This window comes from Sus scrofa, chromosome X, assembly GCF_000003025.6.
Source record: "Sus scrofa isolate TJ Tabasco breed Duroc chromosome X, Sscrofa11.1, whole genome shotgun sequence".
NCBI lineage: Eukaryota > Metazoa > Chordata > Mammalia > Artiodactyla > Suidae > Sus > Sus scrofa.
In genome coordinates, this window is record NC_010461.5 from 15415382 (window position 1) to 15432826 (window position 17445).

Here is a 17445-nt window from a genome sequence, read left to right on the forward strand (position 1 = left end):
AGTGGTTAACAAACCTGACTAGTATCCATGAGGATATGGGTTTGATCCCTGGCTTTGCTCAGTGGGTTAAGGATCCGGCACCGCCGTGAGCCGTGGTGTAGGTTGCAAACACGGCTCGGATCCCGCAGTGCTGTGGCTGTGGTGTAGGCCGGCAGCTGCAGCTCTCCTATTTGACCCCTAGCCTGGGAACCTCCATAGGCCGCATGCGTGGCCATGGAGGGGGGGGGGGGAGAGAAAGACCTTGTTATCACACGATATTGTACTACCGAACACAATTTCCTGGTGAGTTATTTTAAAATACGGTGGCTATTAAGACAATCAATCAGGCTGTAAATTTCCTGCCAAATAACTCCACTTACGCTAAAAGACCAGACTACTGCACACATTTTGCATGCTGAAATATTAAAAAGATCCAATGGTTTGACCTCTCTGTAGACACAGGACAAACAAACGTCTTACAACTAAAACAAGCTTTGCAGTCGGGAGCCTGAGAGTCATCGGGTAAAGACAACATGCGGGTGTGTCGAGGCGCTTGGCTGGCCTGGCTGCTTTAGACCACTCATGCGCTGGCTCAAACACACACGCCCTGTCCGTCCTGCATTACTGCTTCCAAATTTTGTCACTTACTACATTTTGAAAAAATTACCAAGGATATTTCTTGAGAAGTAAGACAGTTCCTGGGCGATAAGATTCAAAGTGTGGGTATGGAATCCTCTGCTCGTGGGGCAGAACAATCCAATTGGCCCAAGCTGGTCTGGAATGAATGACTACACATGTTTCTGAAGGGTGATGAATGGTGACACCAGCCAGAGAGGCCTGTGGGCACAGCGGCTTGTCTGTGCTGGATGTTCACTGGCTGTCCCCTGGGGCCCCAGGGCTGTGCCTGGCATCGGTGTGTGCCTCCAAAACTCCCGACTCCATCCCAGGCAAACAGGGTTTTGCAAGCTCATCACCACGATTAAGTCTGAGAAGGCTACTGCAGCAGAAGAAAAGTACACTGGTGCATTTTACCCTAGAAGGTTAACGACCAGGGGGCACGCTGGCTTAGCAAAAAGAGCTTGGGCTTTGAAGATGTGCCGTCCTGGGTTCGAATCTCAGTCCCGTTACTTAGTAACACATAATAAGCATGATCGCTATTTACCGAGAGTATACTCTGCGCTAGGCACATGTGTTATTATCTCATTTCATCTTCACAACCACCCTATGAAACCGGAACTGCTATTCTCCCCAATTTAGAGATAAAGAAACTGAGGCACGGAAAGATGAAGGAACGTGCCCAAAGCCATACAGCTAGCAACGGAAGCCAAAGGGCGGTGTCCAAATTCAAATACAAGTAGTGTGGCTCCAGAGAATGGGTGAACATGATCAAGTTTTATCCTCTCTGACCCTCAGTTTCCTCATCTCCAACATGAATATAATGATCCCTATATTGTAAAGATTGGAAGCAGAATAATATGTCGCAGGACTCCCACGTATGTAGTATATGTACAAGCAGTAATAGAGATGATTACTAATTTTATTTAAGTGAATTAATTAATAATGGCAGAAGCGGAGTTCCCGTTGTGGCTCATCAGGTTACAAACCTGACTAGGATCCATGAGGATGTGGGTTTGATCCCTGCCCTCGCTCAGTGGGTTAGAGATCCAGCACTGCCTGGAGCTACAGTGTAGGAAGCAGATGCGGCTTGGATCCCAAGTTGCTGTGGCTGTGGTGTAGGCTGGCAGCTGCGGCTCCGATTCGACCCCTAGCCTGGGTACTTCCATATGTCACAGGGGAAGCCTTAAAAAGCAAACAAACGAATAAACCAAAAAACAGCAGAAGCTCATTCTCATGCAACTAAGGACCAAATGCAAGTTGATTCACTACCATAAAAGCTTGTTCTGTACCATGTGGTATATATATTCCAGAAAGAAAGAGAAGGAGGAGTCAGAGAAGCCACATGCTGCCTCTGTGATGTGGGGCAAGAAGCCATGTCAACTTAGCTAAGTTACTCGGCTGCTCCAGGCATCACTGTGTCATTAACTAAGGGATGGGGCAGGACCACTTTATCCCTAAGGTCTCGTTACAGTCAGCAATCTCAAAAACAGGTTCTATTCCTGGCTCCTGCCAAGACATATTCGAGTTATAAATTTCTCTTCAATTGATTTGCCTTCCCACTCATGAGAGTTAAGCCTTTAGAAGTCTTTGGAAGAAATATTCATTCAGTGGGGTGCTGAGGGAGTATATTTAAGAGAACAGCTGCATCAAATATAGAAACATTCAGCAGGTTTGTGTTTTTTGTTTTAAATTGTTATGGCCGCACCTGCAGTAAATGGAAGTTCCCAGGCCATGGCTTGAATCAGAGCTGCAGCTGCAGGCTTACATCACCACCCCGGCAACACCAGATCCGAGCTGCAACTGTGACCTGTGCTGCAGCTTATGGCAACACTGGATCCTTAACCCACTGAGCTGGGCCAGGGATCGAACCCACAGCCTCAGAGAGACAACGTTGGGTCCTTAACCTGCTGAGCCACAACAAGAACTCTGGCACGTTTATATTCTTGATACTCTTCAGGAGACTTATGAACTAGAACACTAAAAATAACATCAAGAACTGAAGTAGTTACTTTAATGAAAACTTACTTTTTTTTTTTTTTTTGTCTTTTTAGGGCTACACCCATGGCATATGGAGATTCCCAGGCTAGAGGTCAAATCAAAGCTGTGGCCACTGGGCTATGCCACAGCCACACCAGATCCAAGCCACGGCTGCGACCTACACCAGAGCTCACGGCAATGCCGGATCCTTAACCCACTGAGTGGAGTCAGGGATCGAACCTGCGTCCTTATGGATGCTAGTCAGATTCGTTTCTGCTAAGCCACGACGGGAACTCCAAAACCCACAGTTTAGACCCCACTTTTGATCAGCAATGTGGGGGGATCAATATGCCTGACCTGTTGCCTGCTGGCTATTGATTTTTCAAGCATAGGTTTAATGACAGAATTTAATTAAGCTTCAAAGAAGAAAACAATGTTGCTGGAGCCGACGCCACATAGAGAACTTTTAGGATATTTTCCTTAAATTCCCCCAAAGTCATCTAATAACAGTCTTACCAGATGGTGGTAACAAAGTGGAATTATCAGCATACTCTGTTGAGGAAAAAGGTGATTTAAAATTAGTTATTTTGTAGGTAAACAATAAGAACCTACTATATAACACAGAGAACTCTATTCTATATCTTATAGTAACCTATAATGGAAAAAAATCTGAAAAATCTGAAAAAATATTCCACATATTCTATATACACATTTATATATATCTATATCTATCTTTATATTCTATACACACACTTTATACATAGAAAACCGAACCACTTTCCTATATACCTGAAATGAACACATTATAAATCAATTAGACTTCGATAAATAAAATTAGTTTAGTTCGTGCATGAATTTGCAGATTAACATCTTTAATGGGAGCAAATGTCAAATAAGTTGCAAACAACTACCAAAAGAGGGCAGTATGTTAATTTACTATTATTTTCAACAGCCACATCAGTTCTCCGTTCAATTCTCTACAAACGCCTATCTCTGGTGAAGCAATTCTTCCAACTGTTAAGTTTTATAAGGTAACAGTGCTGTATATGTTTTGTTATATAATGGCCTAGTACACTGTAAATTAAAAATGATGACTAAGGGAGTTCCCCTTGTGGTGCAATGGGTTAAGAATCTGACTGCAGCAGCTCAGGTTGCTACAGAGGCACAGGTTGCACCCCAGGCCCGGCGCAGTTAAAGGATCCAGCATTGCCACAACTATGGCTCAGATTCGATCCCTGGCCTGGGAAATTTAACACGCTGTGGGTGCCACCATTTAAAAAAAAAAAAAAAAAAAAAAAAAGACTAAGAAATTTGGTTGTTGGAGTTCCTGTTGGGGCTCAGTGGGTTAAGGACCCAACATTATCTCTGTGAGGATACAGGTTTGATCCCTGGCCTCGCTCAGTAGGTTAAGGACGTGGCATTGCTGGAAGCTGTGGTGTAGGTCGCACATGTGTCTCAGATCCCATGTTGCTGTGGCTGTGGTGTAGGCGGGCAGCTGCAGCTCTGATTCGACCCCTAGCCTGGGAACCTCCATATGCTGCAGGTGCGACCATAAAAAGAAAAAGAAAAAAAAAAGAACTTTGATTGTTGGCTAATAGTCGTTAGACTTTATAAAAGTAAATGAATACATCTACATAAATTAAACTTCCATTAACTATGCTTCTTTTTATACCTATTAGCACAGATTTAATACCTTTATTTTATTTTTTGTTTTTTAGGGCCACATGTGCAGCATATAAATTCCCAGGCTAGTGGTCGAATTGGAGGTACACCTGCCGGCCTACGCCACAGCCCCAGCAACGTCAGATCCGAGCAGCGTCTGCGAACTTGCACCACAGCTCACAGCAATGCCGGATCCTTTAACCCACTGAGTGAGGCCAGGGATCGAACCCGCATCCTCAGGGATCCTAGCCGGGTTCGTTACCACTGAGCCATGACAGGAACTCCACAGACTTAATACCTTTCATTAAGCCACTTCTTTCTTATGTGTTAAACTAGATCAGATGCCTCTGGGTGTATAAACTACAAAAACTGCTCTGTTATTTTTTTGGGAATGATGCTCAGATTCCTTAAAGAAAAGTAATTCTATTTTTTCCTCTATGAAAAATAATACATTTATTGGAGAAACTTCAGAAGTCACAGATAAACAAAAAGAAAATTAAAACCACCAGTAATTTCACCACCCAAAGATAAGTAACATTAACTTTTGACAGATATACTTTTCTCTATGTGTCGATGTATGTCTACATATATATACAGATATAAATGTATGTGTATACATATGTATTTATATGTACAATAAGAAAGATCATATCACGAAACTATAACCCAATTTTTTTCATGACAGTATATCTTGAACATTGTTTTATATCATTAAACAATTTTGCAAAATACCATTTTGGTTTGTTTTTGTTTTTGTTTTTTTCTTTTTACGGCGGCACCTTCGGCATATGGAAGTTCCCGGGCTAGGGGAGGAATGAGAGTTGCAGCTGCCGGCCTGCCTGCACCACAGCCACGGCAACACCGTATCCAAGCCGCATCTGAGAACTATGTCGCAGCTTGCATCAATGCCAGATCCTTAACCCATTGAGTGAGGCCAGGGTTCAAACCCACATCCTTAGAGAGACTACGTCAGGTCCTTAACCTGCTGAGCCACAATGGGAACCTCCATAATACCATTTTGTGATGACTGCATAGCAGGTCACTGCCTGGATGTACCATTAATTTATATAACAAGCTTCCTTTTGATGGACATTTTAATGCGTATGATTTTTCATGATTACAAACAGTGCTGCAATAAGTCCTCCTGGCTAAATTTTTGCATAGGTATTCGGCTATTTTCTTCAGAAATTCCATGAATTTGATTGCCAAAATGCCCTACAGAAAACGAGCCAATTTATCCCACCCTTTGCAGTACACGAGAGTGCTACTTTCCTAAACTCTCACCCACCTGGGGTATTACCTTATAAATTTTCAAATTGTTTTTAATTACAAAAGAATGGTTATTTCCATAGTGGTATCTTGAGATACAATTAAAAAGAATGAGTATATTTAGAAGCTAAAATTGCACAGTGAGACATACCTGGTAGCCTCCAGGAGCCTACTTTCTTTAAATGGTGACAGGGTACTGATTATTTTCTGGGATAATTAAAACATAGTTCTGCTTGAAAGCAGGACTGAATGAGTGCTCAAGTGGTTAGTGTAGAGTAGTTAGTGTCTTGATGCCCTAATCTAATTGGAATTGCCTCTTCTTAGTCTCTGTGCTTCAATATAAACTTCATGCTACCTTAATATCCCACCAATCAGAGAGTCTGTTGAATGCTCCTGGGACCAGTCATTTACACCTTAGTATGAATTAATTCCAATAGACTGAATTCTTCTGATTGTTTCCCAAAAACCTGCCATACTGGGCCATACTGAAAAGTACTGGGAAGGGAATTCCCGTTGTGGTGCAGTGGAAACAAATCCTACTAAGAACCATGAGGATGTGGCTTTGATTCCTGGCCTTGCTCAGTGGGTTAAGGATCCAGTGTTGCCGTGAGCTGTGGTGTAGGTCACAGATATGGCTCGGATCCTGCCACGGCTGTGGCATAGGCCAGCAGCTGTAGTTCCATGATTCAGCCCCTAGCCTGGGAACTTCCATATGCTGTGGGTATGGCCCTAATAGGAGAAAAAAAAAAAAAAAGGAAAGAAAAGTATTGGGAAGAATCGACATTCAATATGGGCTACTTGAGAATGACACTTACCAGTAGTTTGGGCAGGTGAGCTACAGCGGGGTGGGAAGGCGGTACAGCAGAGAAGAGCATGAAGGCACTGAGAAAGAGCTGGGTACCAGGAAAGAGGGGTGCAGAGTGATGGTGATATGCCACAGGGGCTAAGACTGCTTCCTTTTCCATTTTTCCCCGTGGCTGACGAGGGCCACCAATGGTCGAAATTTTCTCCTTTGCCAAATCCTTTGACGAGAGCTTTTATACCCACAGGGAAAGGGGTTGAATAGAGTTTCACCTCTTTCTTAGATGCTAGAGGAAATGGACAAGTCAAGGGTAATAGGAAAGCCAGAGCAGAGAAGGAACTTTGCTGGTTGGCCGGCTCCGGGTAGACAGGTTCGACAGGCATGGACTCACAATCAAGAGGTAAAACACAGATCAAAGCCTGGACCAGATCGGCCTTCGGGGCTCCCAGTAGGGACCTACACTGATGAACGGAAGGAGCCTGGTAAATAAAAGCTAGAGATTTTTAAATTGTTATCGTCTGCTTTTTTTCTCTCAGCACTTTTTTTTTTGTTCGAGGGGTCCGATGACTCAGGGACTAACATTTTCTTCACCTTTTCTGCCCCTCATTACCCTGCTCCACCTCACGTGCGCTCCCACAGAGCGACATCCCCATCAGCCTGACATTTTCCTGCTGATCAGCCTGTTTCTCTTGGGCGCTCGCCTAACTCGCTTCCCATTTGTGACAACCAAAGAGGTGGTCGTCATTTCCGGTGAGTCATATATTTGAGTTCCATGCCCCGCTTAGGAGACAAAATATTTCCATTGTTGAAAAGAGTTGCGAGCAAAGAAAGGAAAAACGTTTAAGAATTTCAGATTTTCCTTTGGAAACTTACAAAGAGCAAATCGTAAAGCATTATTCATCTATTGAAGTCTTGATTTAAGTCCATAAATAAAATTACTGTGATCTGTCTATAAAATTTGTCTTTTTTTTTTTTTTTTTTTTTTTTGCTATTTCTTTGGGCCGCTCCTGCGGCATATGGAGGTTCCCAGGCTAGGGGTCTAATTGGAGCCGTAGCTATCGGCCTACACCAGAGCCACAGCAACTTGGGATCCGAGCCGTGTCTGCAACCTACACCACAGCTCACGGCAACGCCGGATCGTTAACCCACTGAGCAAGGGCAGGGACCGAACCCGCAACCTCATGGTTCCTAGTCGGATTCGTTAACCACTGCGCCACGACGGGAACTCCTGTCTATAAAATTTATTCGATATGACTCCCCAGGGAGTTTTTAAAACAAAGACCCTATATTCCAGTTAAGATGAGCAGGACTTTGGCGTGCCTAAGCTTCAAATGGAAGCCAAACAGAGAACCTGGAAGCTCAGGAACCTGGCCCCCTGGATGGAGACTCTTTCCCTACATTGCCTCCCTGGCACATTGTTGCAGAGTTACTGCCACCACCTCCCCAAATCCAATCCCTCATGGCCAAGGGTGACGTGAACACAGCCACGTGAATGCCTTAGTGTCGCTGCCTCTCCCCCCCATATAGCTAAGAACTTGCCGCCTACCGCCTCATATCATTTGCATACCTGATCATTCTTGTAGTTGATAGATTGCGAGTAACACCAGCCAAACCATTCAAGTGGGAAACTTCCGTATATTAGTTTCCTGTTGCTGCTCTAACAAATTACCATGAACTTGGTGGCGTAGGATGATGCAAATTTGTTACATTAGAGTTCTGTAAGTCAGGAGTCCAACATGGGTCTCATCAGACTAAAATCAGGGTGTTGACAGGCTACACTCCTTTCTGGAGGCTCTAGGGGAGAATCTGTGTCCTGCTTATCTGGGTAATTGACAGAATCCAGTTGCATGCAGTTGTAGGACCGAGGTCATCACTCTTCTGCCATCTGTAAAACTGAGGGTCATTCCCAGATTCTAGAAGTCACCCACACTTTCTTGGCTCACGCCCCATTCATCCATCTTCAAACCTAGCAACAGTGGGATGGGGTGGGGGAGTACTCATGAAGCATCCCTCTGACTTCTGCCTTCCTCTTTCACGTTTTTGTTTGTTTCTTTTCAGGGCAGTGCCTGCAGTACATGGAGGTTTTCAGGCTAGGGGTGGAATTGGAGCTGCAGCCGCCGGCCTACGCCACAGCCCCAGCAATACGGGATCTGAGCCGCATCTGCAACCTACACCACAGCTCTCGGCAACGCCGGATCCTTAACCCACGGAGCGAGGCCAGGGATCAAACCCATATCCTCATGGATACTAGTCAGGTTTGTTACCACTGAGCCACAATGGGAACTCACTCTTCCACTTTTAAGAACTCTTCTTTATTGGGCAAAATAAATCCACAATAATCTCCCCATCTCACAGTCCTCAACCTCAAGCAAGTCTGCAGAATCCCTTTTGTCATACAAGACAATGTATTTACAGGTTCCAGGCATCAGGAGGGGACATCTTTGGGGAGCCATTATTCTTCCTACAAACTGAAAAATCCAGGTTTTTTAAATTACGGAGTTGAGTTGCAATAAACCACACTTGAAGAAGAAAAATCCCACATGGGTCAAGTGGAGGGCCCAAGAACCTAGACCTAGTTTCAGCAAGAGAGCCGAGTCTGCAGACCGAATGCGCACCCTCTGGCCATTGCCCCTGACTCCCCGCGTTCTCCACCTGCCAGCCCCATATCCAGTCATCCAGCCCGAGAAGTCTTCTCACGGCCACGTGGAGCTACAAGGATTAAAGAGACACGTGTGCGTGGTCACACCCATCAGAACATGGACGATCCTGCCCGCGAGCCGAGCTCAACACGCAAAGACCTTCTGCCACATTTTATTCATCAGCCAACGACCTTGAAATATGTGAATTCATTAGAATCCGTCCTTCTTAGGGCGTGAGACACAGAGGCAGGCAGAGTTTAGTGAACTGCTCAAGGCCTCCTAGTAATTCACTGTAGGGCTGGGATTTGAAGCCAGGCAGTCTGCCTTCAGAGCCCATCCGCGGGGCCTCTGTTCCATCCCGCTTCTGACGACCAGCTCCACAGACCACAAACCAGGGGATAAATGCAGGGTATTATTATTATTCCCTAAGCTCTCTTGTACCTGTTTCTTCTTCCCATGCCCACTGCCCCCGTCTAAGCCCAGGCCTGGATCACCTCACACATAAGTGAAATATGAGAGCCCCAGGCGTGCCCTTGTGGTGCAGCGTGTTAAGGATCTGACACTGTCACTGCAGTGGCTTGGGTCACTGCTTTGACGAGGGTTCCATCCCTGGCCCGGGAACTTCCATATGCCACAGGCATGGCCAAAAAATAGATGTTAGAGCCCCAGATCTTCTAACTGGAAAGGATCCTAAAGTTCTTTGACTCTCATTTCTCCCCCAGTGCAGTAAGCTGCCCACCACATGTTGGCTCACAATCCCAACTGGGCTCCAGACAAGTTCTACCTTGTCCACACAATGGGAATCACTCAAGTTTTTGAAAGTTTGAATTACTCACCAGCATTTAAAAATTGGGGGAGTTCCCATTGTGGCTCAGGGGAAATGAATGAAATGAATCTGACTAGCATCCATGAGGACGCAGGTTCAATCCCTGGCCTTGCTCAGTGGGTTAAGGATCGGCGTTGCCATGAGCTGTGGTGTAGGTCACAGACGCAGCTCAGATCCCTTGTTGCTGTGGCTCTGGCGTAGGCTGGCAGCTGCAGCTCTGATTAGATCCCTAGTCGGGGAGCCTCCATATGCTGCGGGTGCTGTTGGTCATTGTTTTTTTTAACTTTGGTACTATATGTCTTGCTTTGCCAACTAGATGCTAAGCTGCTTGCTGCTTTATTAACCTCCAGGAATCCAGTCGAGGGTCTTTTTTTTTTGCTTTTAAGGGGTGCACTCGTGGCATATGGAGGTTCCCAGGTAGGGGTCTAGTTGGAGTTGCAGCTGCCGGTCTACACCACAGCCACAGCAACGCAGGATCTAAACTGCATCTGCAACCTAAACCATAGCTTACGGCAATGCCAGATCCTTAACCATACTGAGTGAGGCCGGGGATCGAACCTGCAACCTCATGGTTCCTAGTTGGATTCGTTTCCTCTGTGCCACAACGGGAACTCCGAGCATCTTGTATGTGGTGGTAGATGTTTGAAATATTTTTGGATTAACCAATGACATCCCCAAGGAGTCTCTATCACTCAGGAACACATGACAGGTAGTTCAAGAGCAGGAATTTAATGCAAATATTGCCAGGGATCAGGTCCCTGTGATACAAGGCACAGCAGGGGAAAGATGGAGAAAAGATCTGAGAACAATGAGGCCGAGTCCATGAAGGAAAGACTTGCGAATACTGCTTAGATGGCTATTGCTCAAAATCTGCCATTTGGAGCAGCAGCTCTGCCAATCATGGCAGAGAGCTTCCAACAACATATACTAAAAGGGCCATTCCAGCACATACCACAAACAGTGCCTACAGCAACGACCTCAATAATACCCTTCGTTGACCTTTCCTCTCTTCCTAAAGCCCTCTCCCAGCTCCCTCACTCCTGACTCCTAGGATCACCTCCAAAACAACCTGCACCAAGTCATGCAAGGCCATGTCTGAGTGTTTCTGAGGTTTTCATTTTCCCCCTGCTATTTGATGTGGTGGGAGATGTAAGACTTCAAATGTGAGACGGTTGGTTGTCTTCAAACCTGTGACTACGGCAATGCTCCCAACGCATTCTCCACCAAGCTGAATGGGGAAGATAAAGCCTTATTCTTCCAGGAGGGGATCTAAAAAGGATCGGACTAGGCCCCCTTGCATGAATATTTTAGACCCAACGAAAAGCTGTCATCTGGTGGCAGTCCTTCTCTGGATTGAATTACTGTTCCGTAGAGAGATGATTCAAAGCAAGGCGCCACGCCTAGGCACTCTTATATGGGAACCCCAAACAAAACAATATTGTTATTATATTGGCTCTCCGGCACTTGGGACAACGGGCGCGCTTCCAAGAACTGTATTTTCAGATTTTACTACACAACCGACAAAATGAATGAACACATTTGGCACGGCCGACACGTGTTTACTTGAGCTGCGTTCATCTCACGTCACACTGCTTAATAAATACTCTGACAGAACGTTTTTATTAAACAATTAACAATGACTTCACTCAAGAAAACTTCAGCTCCTAGCTGAGGGAATTTGCCAAAGTACAAACGACTGGCAGTTGGAGGTGGGCCTTGGCCAAAATGGGGAGAGAGTGAAATGTGCTCTTGATCCCCTGCAGAAGCCCCTGGGTCTTGCTCTTGTCCATCCTCACGCGGCCCCCCACTCACCCAGCCCGTTGTCCCTTCACCCCTCCAAAATTGATCGGGCCTCTCTCAGGGGTTTGGGGACTGTCCCTTCCTTGAGGGACCAGGAGATGCATTTTGGAGTGTCCATAAAGTCCCTGAAATAGAACACAAATTTGTATGTATTCCTATGCTTTTTTTTTTTTCCTGGGAAGAGTCGAGTCCCAAAAGGGGATCTTTGTTTAATTTTTTTAAAGGGCCGCGCCTGTGGCCTATGGAGGTTCCCAGTCTAGGGGTTGAATCAGAGCTGTAGCTGCCGGCCTACACCACAGATCCCAGCCGAGACTGCGACCTACAGGGCAACGTGGGATCCTTAACCCACTGAGTGAGGCCAGGAAGCGAACCTGCAACCTCATGGATCCTAGTCGGGTTTGTTACCACTGAGCCACGACGGGAACTCCAGGGGATCCATTTTAAATTAACAAGCATTTATAGAGCGTTACTACGACCAAGCGCATCATAAATATTAACTCACTTAGTCCTCATACAACAATATGAAGCAAGTCATTCCCATTTTACAGATGGGGAAACCAAGGCACACGGAGGGCAAATACTATGTGTAGTGAAGGGACAAAATGAGGATGGGAGCCCAGGCTTTTCAGCCCCACTACGCCGGGCTGCTGCTCATCTTGGGCTGTGGTCTGAAACAGTGAAGAGCCACTGATCACCCTGCTCCAGGGGAGAGCTGTGCACTTTAGGAAGGAGGAGAGTCTTGAAATAAACTACTTTGACAGGCGGGAAATATTAGGGCATCCTCCTCCCTTCCCAGGGCCCTTGAAGTTCGATACGTAGACAGTAATGAGGCTGCTCGTCAAGGCCAGTGCACATATTGGAGGGTTTTGGTTGTATTTCCCATTGCAAGATGCTAACCACAAGTCACTCTAACTTCTGAAGACTGGTAGCTTCTGGAGCTTTTCTTTTTTTATTTTTTTGGTCTTTTCTAGGACCACTCCTGCAGCATATGGAGGTTCCCAGGCTAGGGGTCTGATCGGAGCTGTAGCCACCGGCCTACGCCACAGCCACAGCCACGCCAGATCCGAGCTGCGTCTGCAACCTACACAACAGCTCAGGACCATGCCGAATCCTTAACCCCACTGAGTGAGGCCAGGGATCAAACTCGCAACCTCATGGTTCCTAGTCAGATTAGTTAACCACTGAGCCACGACAGGAACTCCTTTTTTTTTTTTTTTTTAAGATTTTTTTTTTAAATTATTCAATGAATTTTATTACATTTATAGTTGTACAACGATCATCACAACCCAATTTTATAGCACTTCCATCCCAAACCCCCAGCGCATCCCCCCACCCTGTCTCCTTCGGAAACCATAAGTTTTTCAAAGCCTGTGAGGTCGTATCTGTTGTGCAAAGAAGTTCATTGTGTCCTTTTTTTAGATTCCACATGTCAGTGACAGCATGTGATGTTGATGTCTCACTGTCTGGCTAACTTCACTTAGCGTGATAATTTCTAGGTCCACCCATGTTGCTACAAATGCCATTATTTCTTTCCTTTTGATGGCTGAGTAATATTCCAGTCTGGTATGTAAATGCTGCTTAGTGCTTTGGGGGGCAGGGAGGGAGAGAGGCAGACTGGCCTCTACTGAACACTGACCACACTGGCATTATACCCCTGCTTCTTCATGGAATCTCCCAACATTCCCAGGAAACAGATGGCCCTCTACCCAGACCGTGTCTCCTACTCTCCTGTCACTCAGCCATTCCGGCCTCCCTGCTGTTCCTCCAACACACCACGCATAGTCCCACCTCAGGGCCTTTGCACTTGCTGCTCCCTCTGCCTGAAACACTCTGCCTCCAGAGAGCCCCTTGGTCTGCTCTGGTGCTTCTTCTGAATGCTGCTCACACACCACCTTCTCTGAGAGACTGATCCAGACCATTCTATTTAAAACCACAGCACTTTCCCCTTGGCCTGACCCTCTCCACTCCCAGACCCACAAGACTCCTTGCCGTCCAGCGAGTATGTATATATTTATGTATGTGTATATTTATGCATGTGTGTACATACACACAAACACACACACACACACACACACACACACAGGGCCCTAAAGGTGGGTGTCCCCTAACATTTTGTGCCCTAGATCTCTCACATGTGTCATCCAAGTCCCAGCCCTGTATTATACATAACCTTTTTTTTTTTGCCTCCAAGAACCAGTTTTTCTGCATGGGGGCTAAGTTGCCGCATAGAGCACGTGCGCTCTGTTTCCTCCCGAAGAGATGATACGGCCTAAGGAAAGCACCATCTGCCTGGGGGCCTCTCCTGCCTGATCCCCACTAGTGTCTAGGGTGATCCTGCTGTGAGTCAATTACTGCTCAAGCACCCGTAATTTATGGGTTAGCGAGAGTTGCTGGTGGAAGATGTTTACGCGCAGAAGCACCTCGAGGGGGCCCCAGTGGTTAGGGTAGGAAACCATCCCGGTCTCCCTCACGCCACTCTGCCAGCTCGCAGTCGAGTCGCGACCACCCCCTTAGCATTTTAGCTTAGGTTCTCCGGGGGTGCAGCGCCCAAGATAAGGGCTTGAGTGCAAAACGGGACTCCCCTTTCTCTCCAACCTCCAGCACAGAACACTATTTTTTTTTTTTTTTTATAGCTTTGAAATAAACGAGGAGGGTGACCCGAAGTGGGATGGCTAGAGAGCAGCCTCCTGCAGCAGACTGGCCGAGACCTGATGCGGACTTGAACCAAACAGTGCTTGGGCATGAAAAGAGGTTCAACAGACACGTCTAAGGTAAGACGAGAGGATACGGGGAGCGATGTCGGGGTGAGGGAGAAGCATGATAGTTAACCTATTGAACCCCAACAGCCCCTATGACATCGCCCTGAATCCCTCAAGTGTAGCAGGTAGATGAACAAATAACAAATGTTGGCAAGGATGCTGGGAAAAGGGAACCCCGGTGCAGTTTATGGGCATGTAAACTGTTGCAGTCACTGTGGAAAACAGTAAGGAGGATTCTAAAAGCTAAAAAAAAAAACTACTATATGACTCAGCAATTCCACTCGGGTATATATCCAAAAAAACCAAAAACATTAATTCGAAAAGATACCAGCACCCCAATGTCCACAGCAGCACTATTTACAACTGCCAAGATATGGAAGCAACCTAACTGTCCAACAATAGATGAATGAATGAAGATGTGCTGTGTGTGTGTGTGTGTGTATGACATACACACATATACACAATGGAATACTACTCAGCCATAAAAATGAAATTTGCCACTTGCAGCGACAAGGATGGACTTGGAAGGTATTATGCTAGTGCGATAAGTAAAACAGAGGCAGACAAATACTGTATGATATCACTTATCTGCGGAATCTGAAAAAATACAACAAACTAGTAAATTTAACAGGAAAGAAGCAGACCCATAGATATAGAAAACAAGCTAGTGGTAACCAGTGGGGAGACGGAAGGAGCAAGGGGCAAGACAGGGGTGGGGGAGTGTGAAGTACAAACTATCAGGTACAGCCTGAGCTGCAGGGATGTGTTGTGTAGCATGGAGAATATAGCCAACATTTTGCAATGGTTGAAAATGGAGTGTCACCCTTGGGGACTGAAGAGCACGCCATTATGCCCCTCTAACTTGGATGGTACTGTGCAGCAATTATACTTCAATACAAAAAAACAAAAACAAAAACAAAACAAAAAAAGAACCCAGCCTCTAAAACCAAACAGCCTAGATCCAAATCTGCCACCTGCTAATTTTGTACAACTTTTGTCATCTACCATGATGTAACTTTAGATAACTTACTTAACCCACCTACACTTCAGTTTCCCATCTGGAAAAGAGGGATGAAGATAATTCTAGCAGGACAAACTTCATAAGAATACACAATAAATGCTGCTCATGTCAGCAGTGAGTACAATGATGCTCTCTCTATTCCTCATTTTCCTAGTGACTTCTCTAAAAGTGATCTCTCCTTTCTAAGCAGCAAGACGCCCACTTCAATTTCTTTTTTCTTTATACGATTTGCTTCTGATTTTCAAAATGCCACTGGGATCATTTTGGACACATGTGCAGAAAGAAGCAGAAGTCAGAGTTCGGGAGCTCTGGTAACCAAAACTTACTTTTCCTAAGTTCTTATACGAAATCAAGACCCAACAAGAAAAGTGGAAGGCACTGCAGATGATGATGTTATTAGGTTGTCATTCCAGTGGGATATACAGTCTCCTGAGGGGTCTTAAGCTAGCTTATAAAAATTAACATCCATGTCTTTCCTGATTATAATAATAATATGGGCTAATGTGGAGAAAAGTCTAAACCACAAAAACGTAGAGAGAAAAACAAAAAAATATTCATAGTTTTACCATTCACAGATAACACTGGCTGGCGTAGGATCTTGGGAATGTTTTGGGGCCAGCTGCAAAAGAGAAACCACCAGAACATTGGGAGATGCTAGTGTCATGTTTTGATTAGAACTATAGGCAGGAGTTCCCGTCATGGCGCAGTGGTTAACGAATCCGACTAGGAACCATGAGGTTGCGGGTTCGGTCTCTGCCCTTGCTCAGTGGGTTAAGGATCTGGCGTTGCCGTGAGCTGTGGTGTAGGTTGCAGACGTGGCTCGGATCGCGCGTTGCTGTGGCTCTGGCGTAGGCCGGTGGCTACAGCTCCGATTCGACCCCTAGCCTGGGAACCTCCATATGCCACGGGAGTGGCCCAAAGAAATAGCAAAAAGACCAAAAAAAAAAAAAAAAAAAAAAAAAAAAAAGAACTATAGGCAGACCAGAGTTCCCATTGTGGTGCAACAGAAAAGAACCTGACAGGTAACCACGAGGACACAGGTTTGATCCCTGGCCTCGCTCAGTGGGTTAAGGATCCGGTGTTGCTGTGAACTGTGGTGTAGGTCACAGACGCAGGCTCAAGGCTGGCTACAGCTCCGTTTCAACCCCTGGTCTGGGAACCTCCACAGGCCGTGGGTTTGGCCCCAAAAAGACAAAAAAAAGAAAAAAAGAAAAGAAAAGAAAAGGATAGGCAGACCTCGGAGATAATGCAGGTTGGATTCCAGACGACCATGATAAAGCAAATATCACAATAAAGAGAGTCGCATGAATTTTTTGTTTCCCAATGTATATAAAAGTTACCTTTATGCTACACTGTAGTCTATTAGGTTTGCAATAGCATTATGTCTAAAATAACACATACCTTAATTTAAAAATACTCTATTGCTTAAAACTGCTAACCACCACGTGAGCCTCCAGCAACTATAGTTGTGTCACATCAAAGATCACTGATCACATACCACCATAACAAAAACAATGAAAAAAATCTGAAATACTGCGAGAATTATCAAAACGTTACACAGAGACATGAACAGCAAATGCTTTGGGAAAATGGTGTCAACAGACTTGCTTAGCATGGAGTTATCACAAACCCTTCACTTTATAAAAAAAACGAAACATTTGCAAAGCGCAATAAAGCAAAGTGCAATAAAACGAGGTACGCCTGTGTTAAAAGACACAAAACTGAGCTCATTAGCTTTCTAGTACGTGTGGTGGCTTTGTAATGCAGCATCATGGCTAGGCTGAACTACGGTTCCCAGAATTCCCTTTCCTTTATGTTTCTGGATGGTGTGAGACACAAGGGAGCTTCTTGTGGGAGATGTGGGCAGAAGTGGAGCAGCAGCCATTTTGCCGTTGCCACACGTCGGCAATTATCAGCTGCCTCACCTCATTCATAAGAAGGAGCTGCCAGCCGGCAAGCACTCCACCTTCCCCTGGATCTTCCTCCAGCTAGGTGTGCATTTGATTTTGTGCTGAAGGGCCCGGCTTCAGGAGGACATCCATACCACCAAAGTCAAGGACAAGATGAAATGATGTAGGTTTCAGTCCATTCTG

General features: G+C 45.6%; 1 protein-coding gene across 2 annotated transcripts in view; it reads right to left on the reverse strand.

The window, feature by feature from the left end:
• The window catches only part of ADGRG2 (adhesion G protein-coupled receptor G2), a 148420-nt gene that overhangs the window by 45055 nt on the left and 85920 nt on the right, over positions 1 to 17445 (reverse strand). For both annotated transcript variants that reach the window (XM_021080654.1, XM_013985969.2), the window contains exon 4: positions 3091 to 3126. In XM_021080654.1, coding sequence (XP_020936313.1) covers positions 3091 to 3126 — 36 coding nt within the window. The remainder of the gene's footprint in view (positions 1 to 3090; positions 3127 to 17445) is intronic.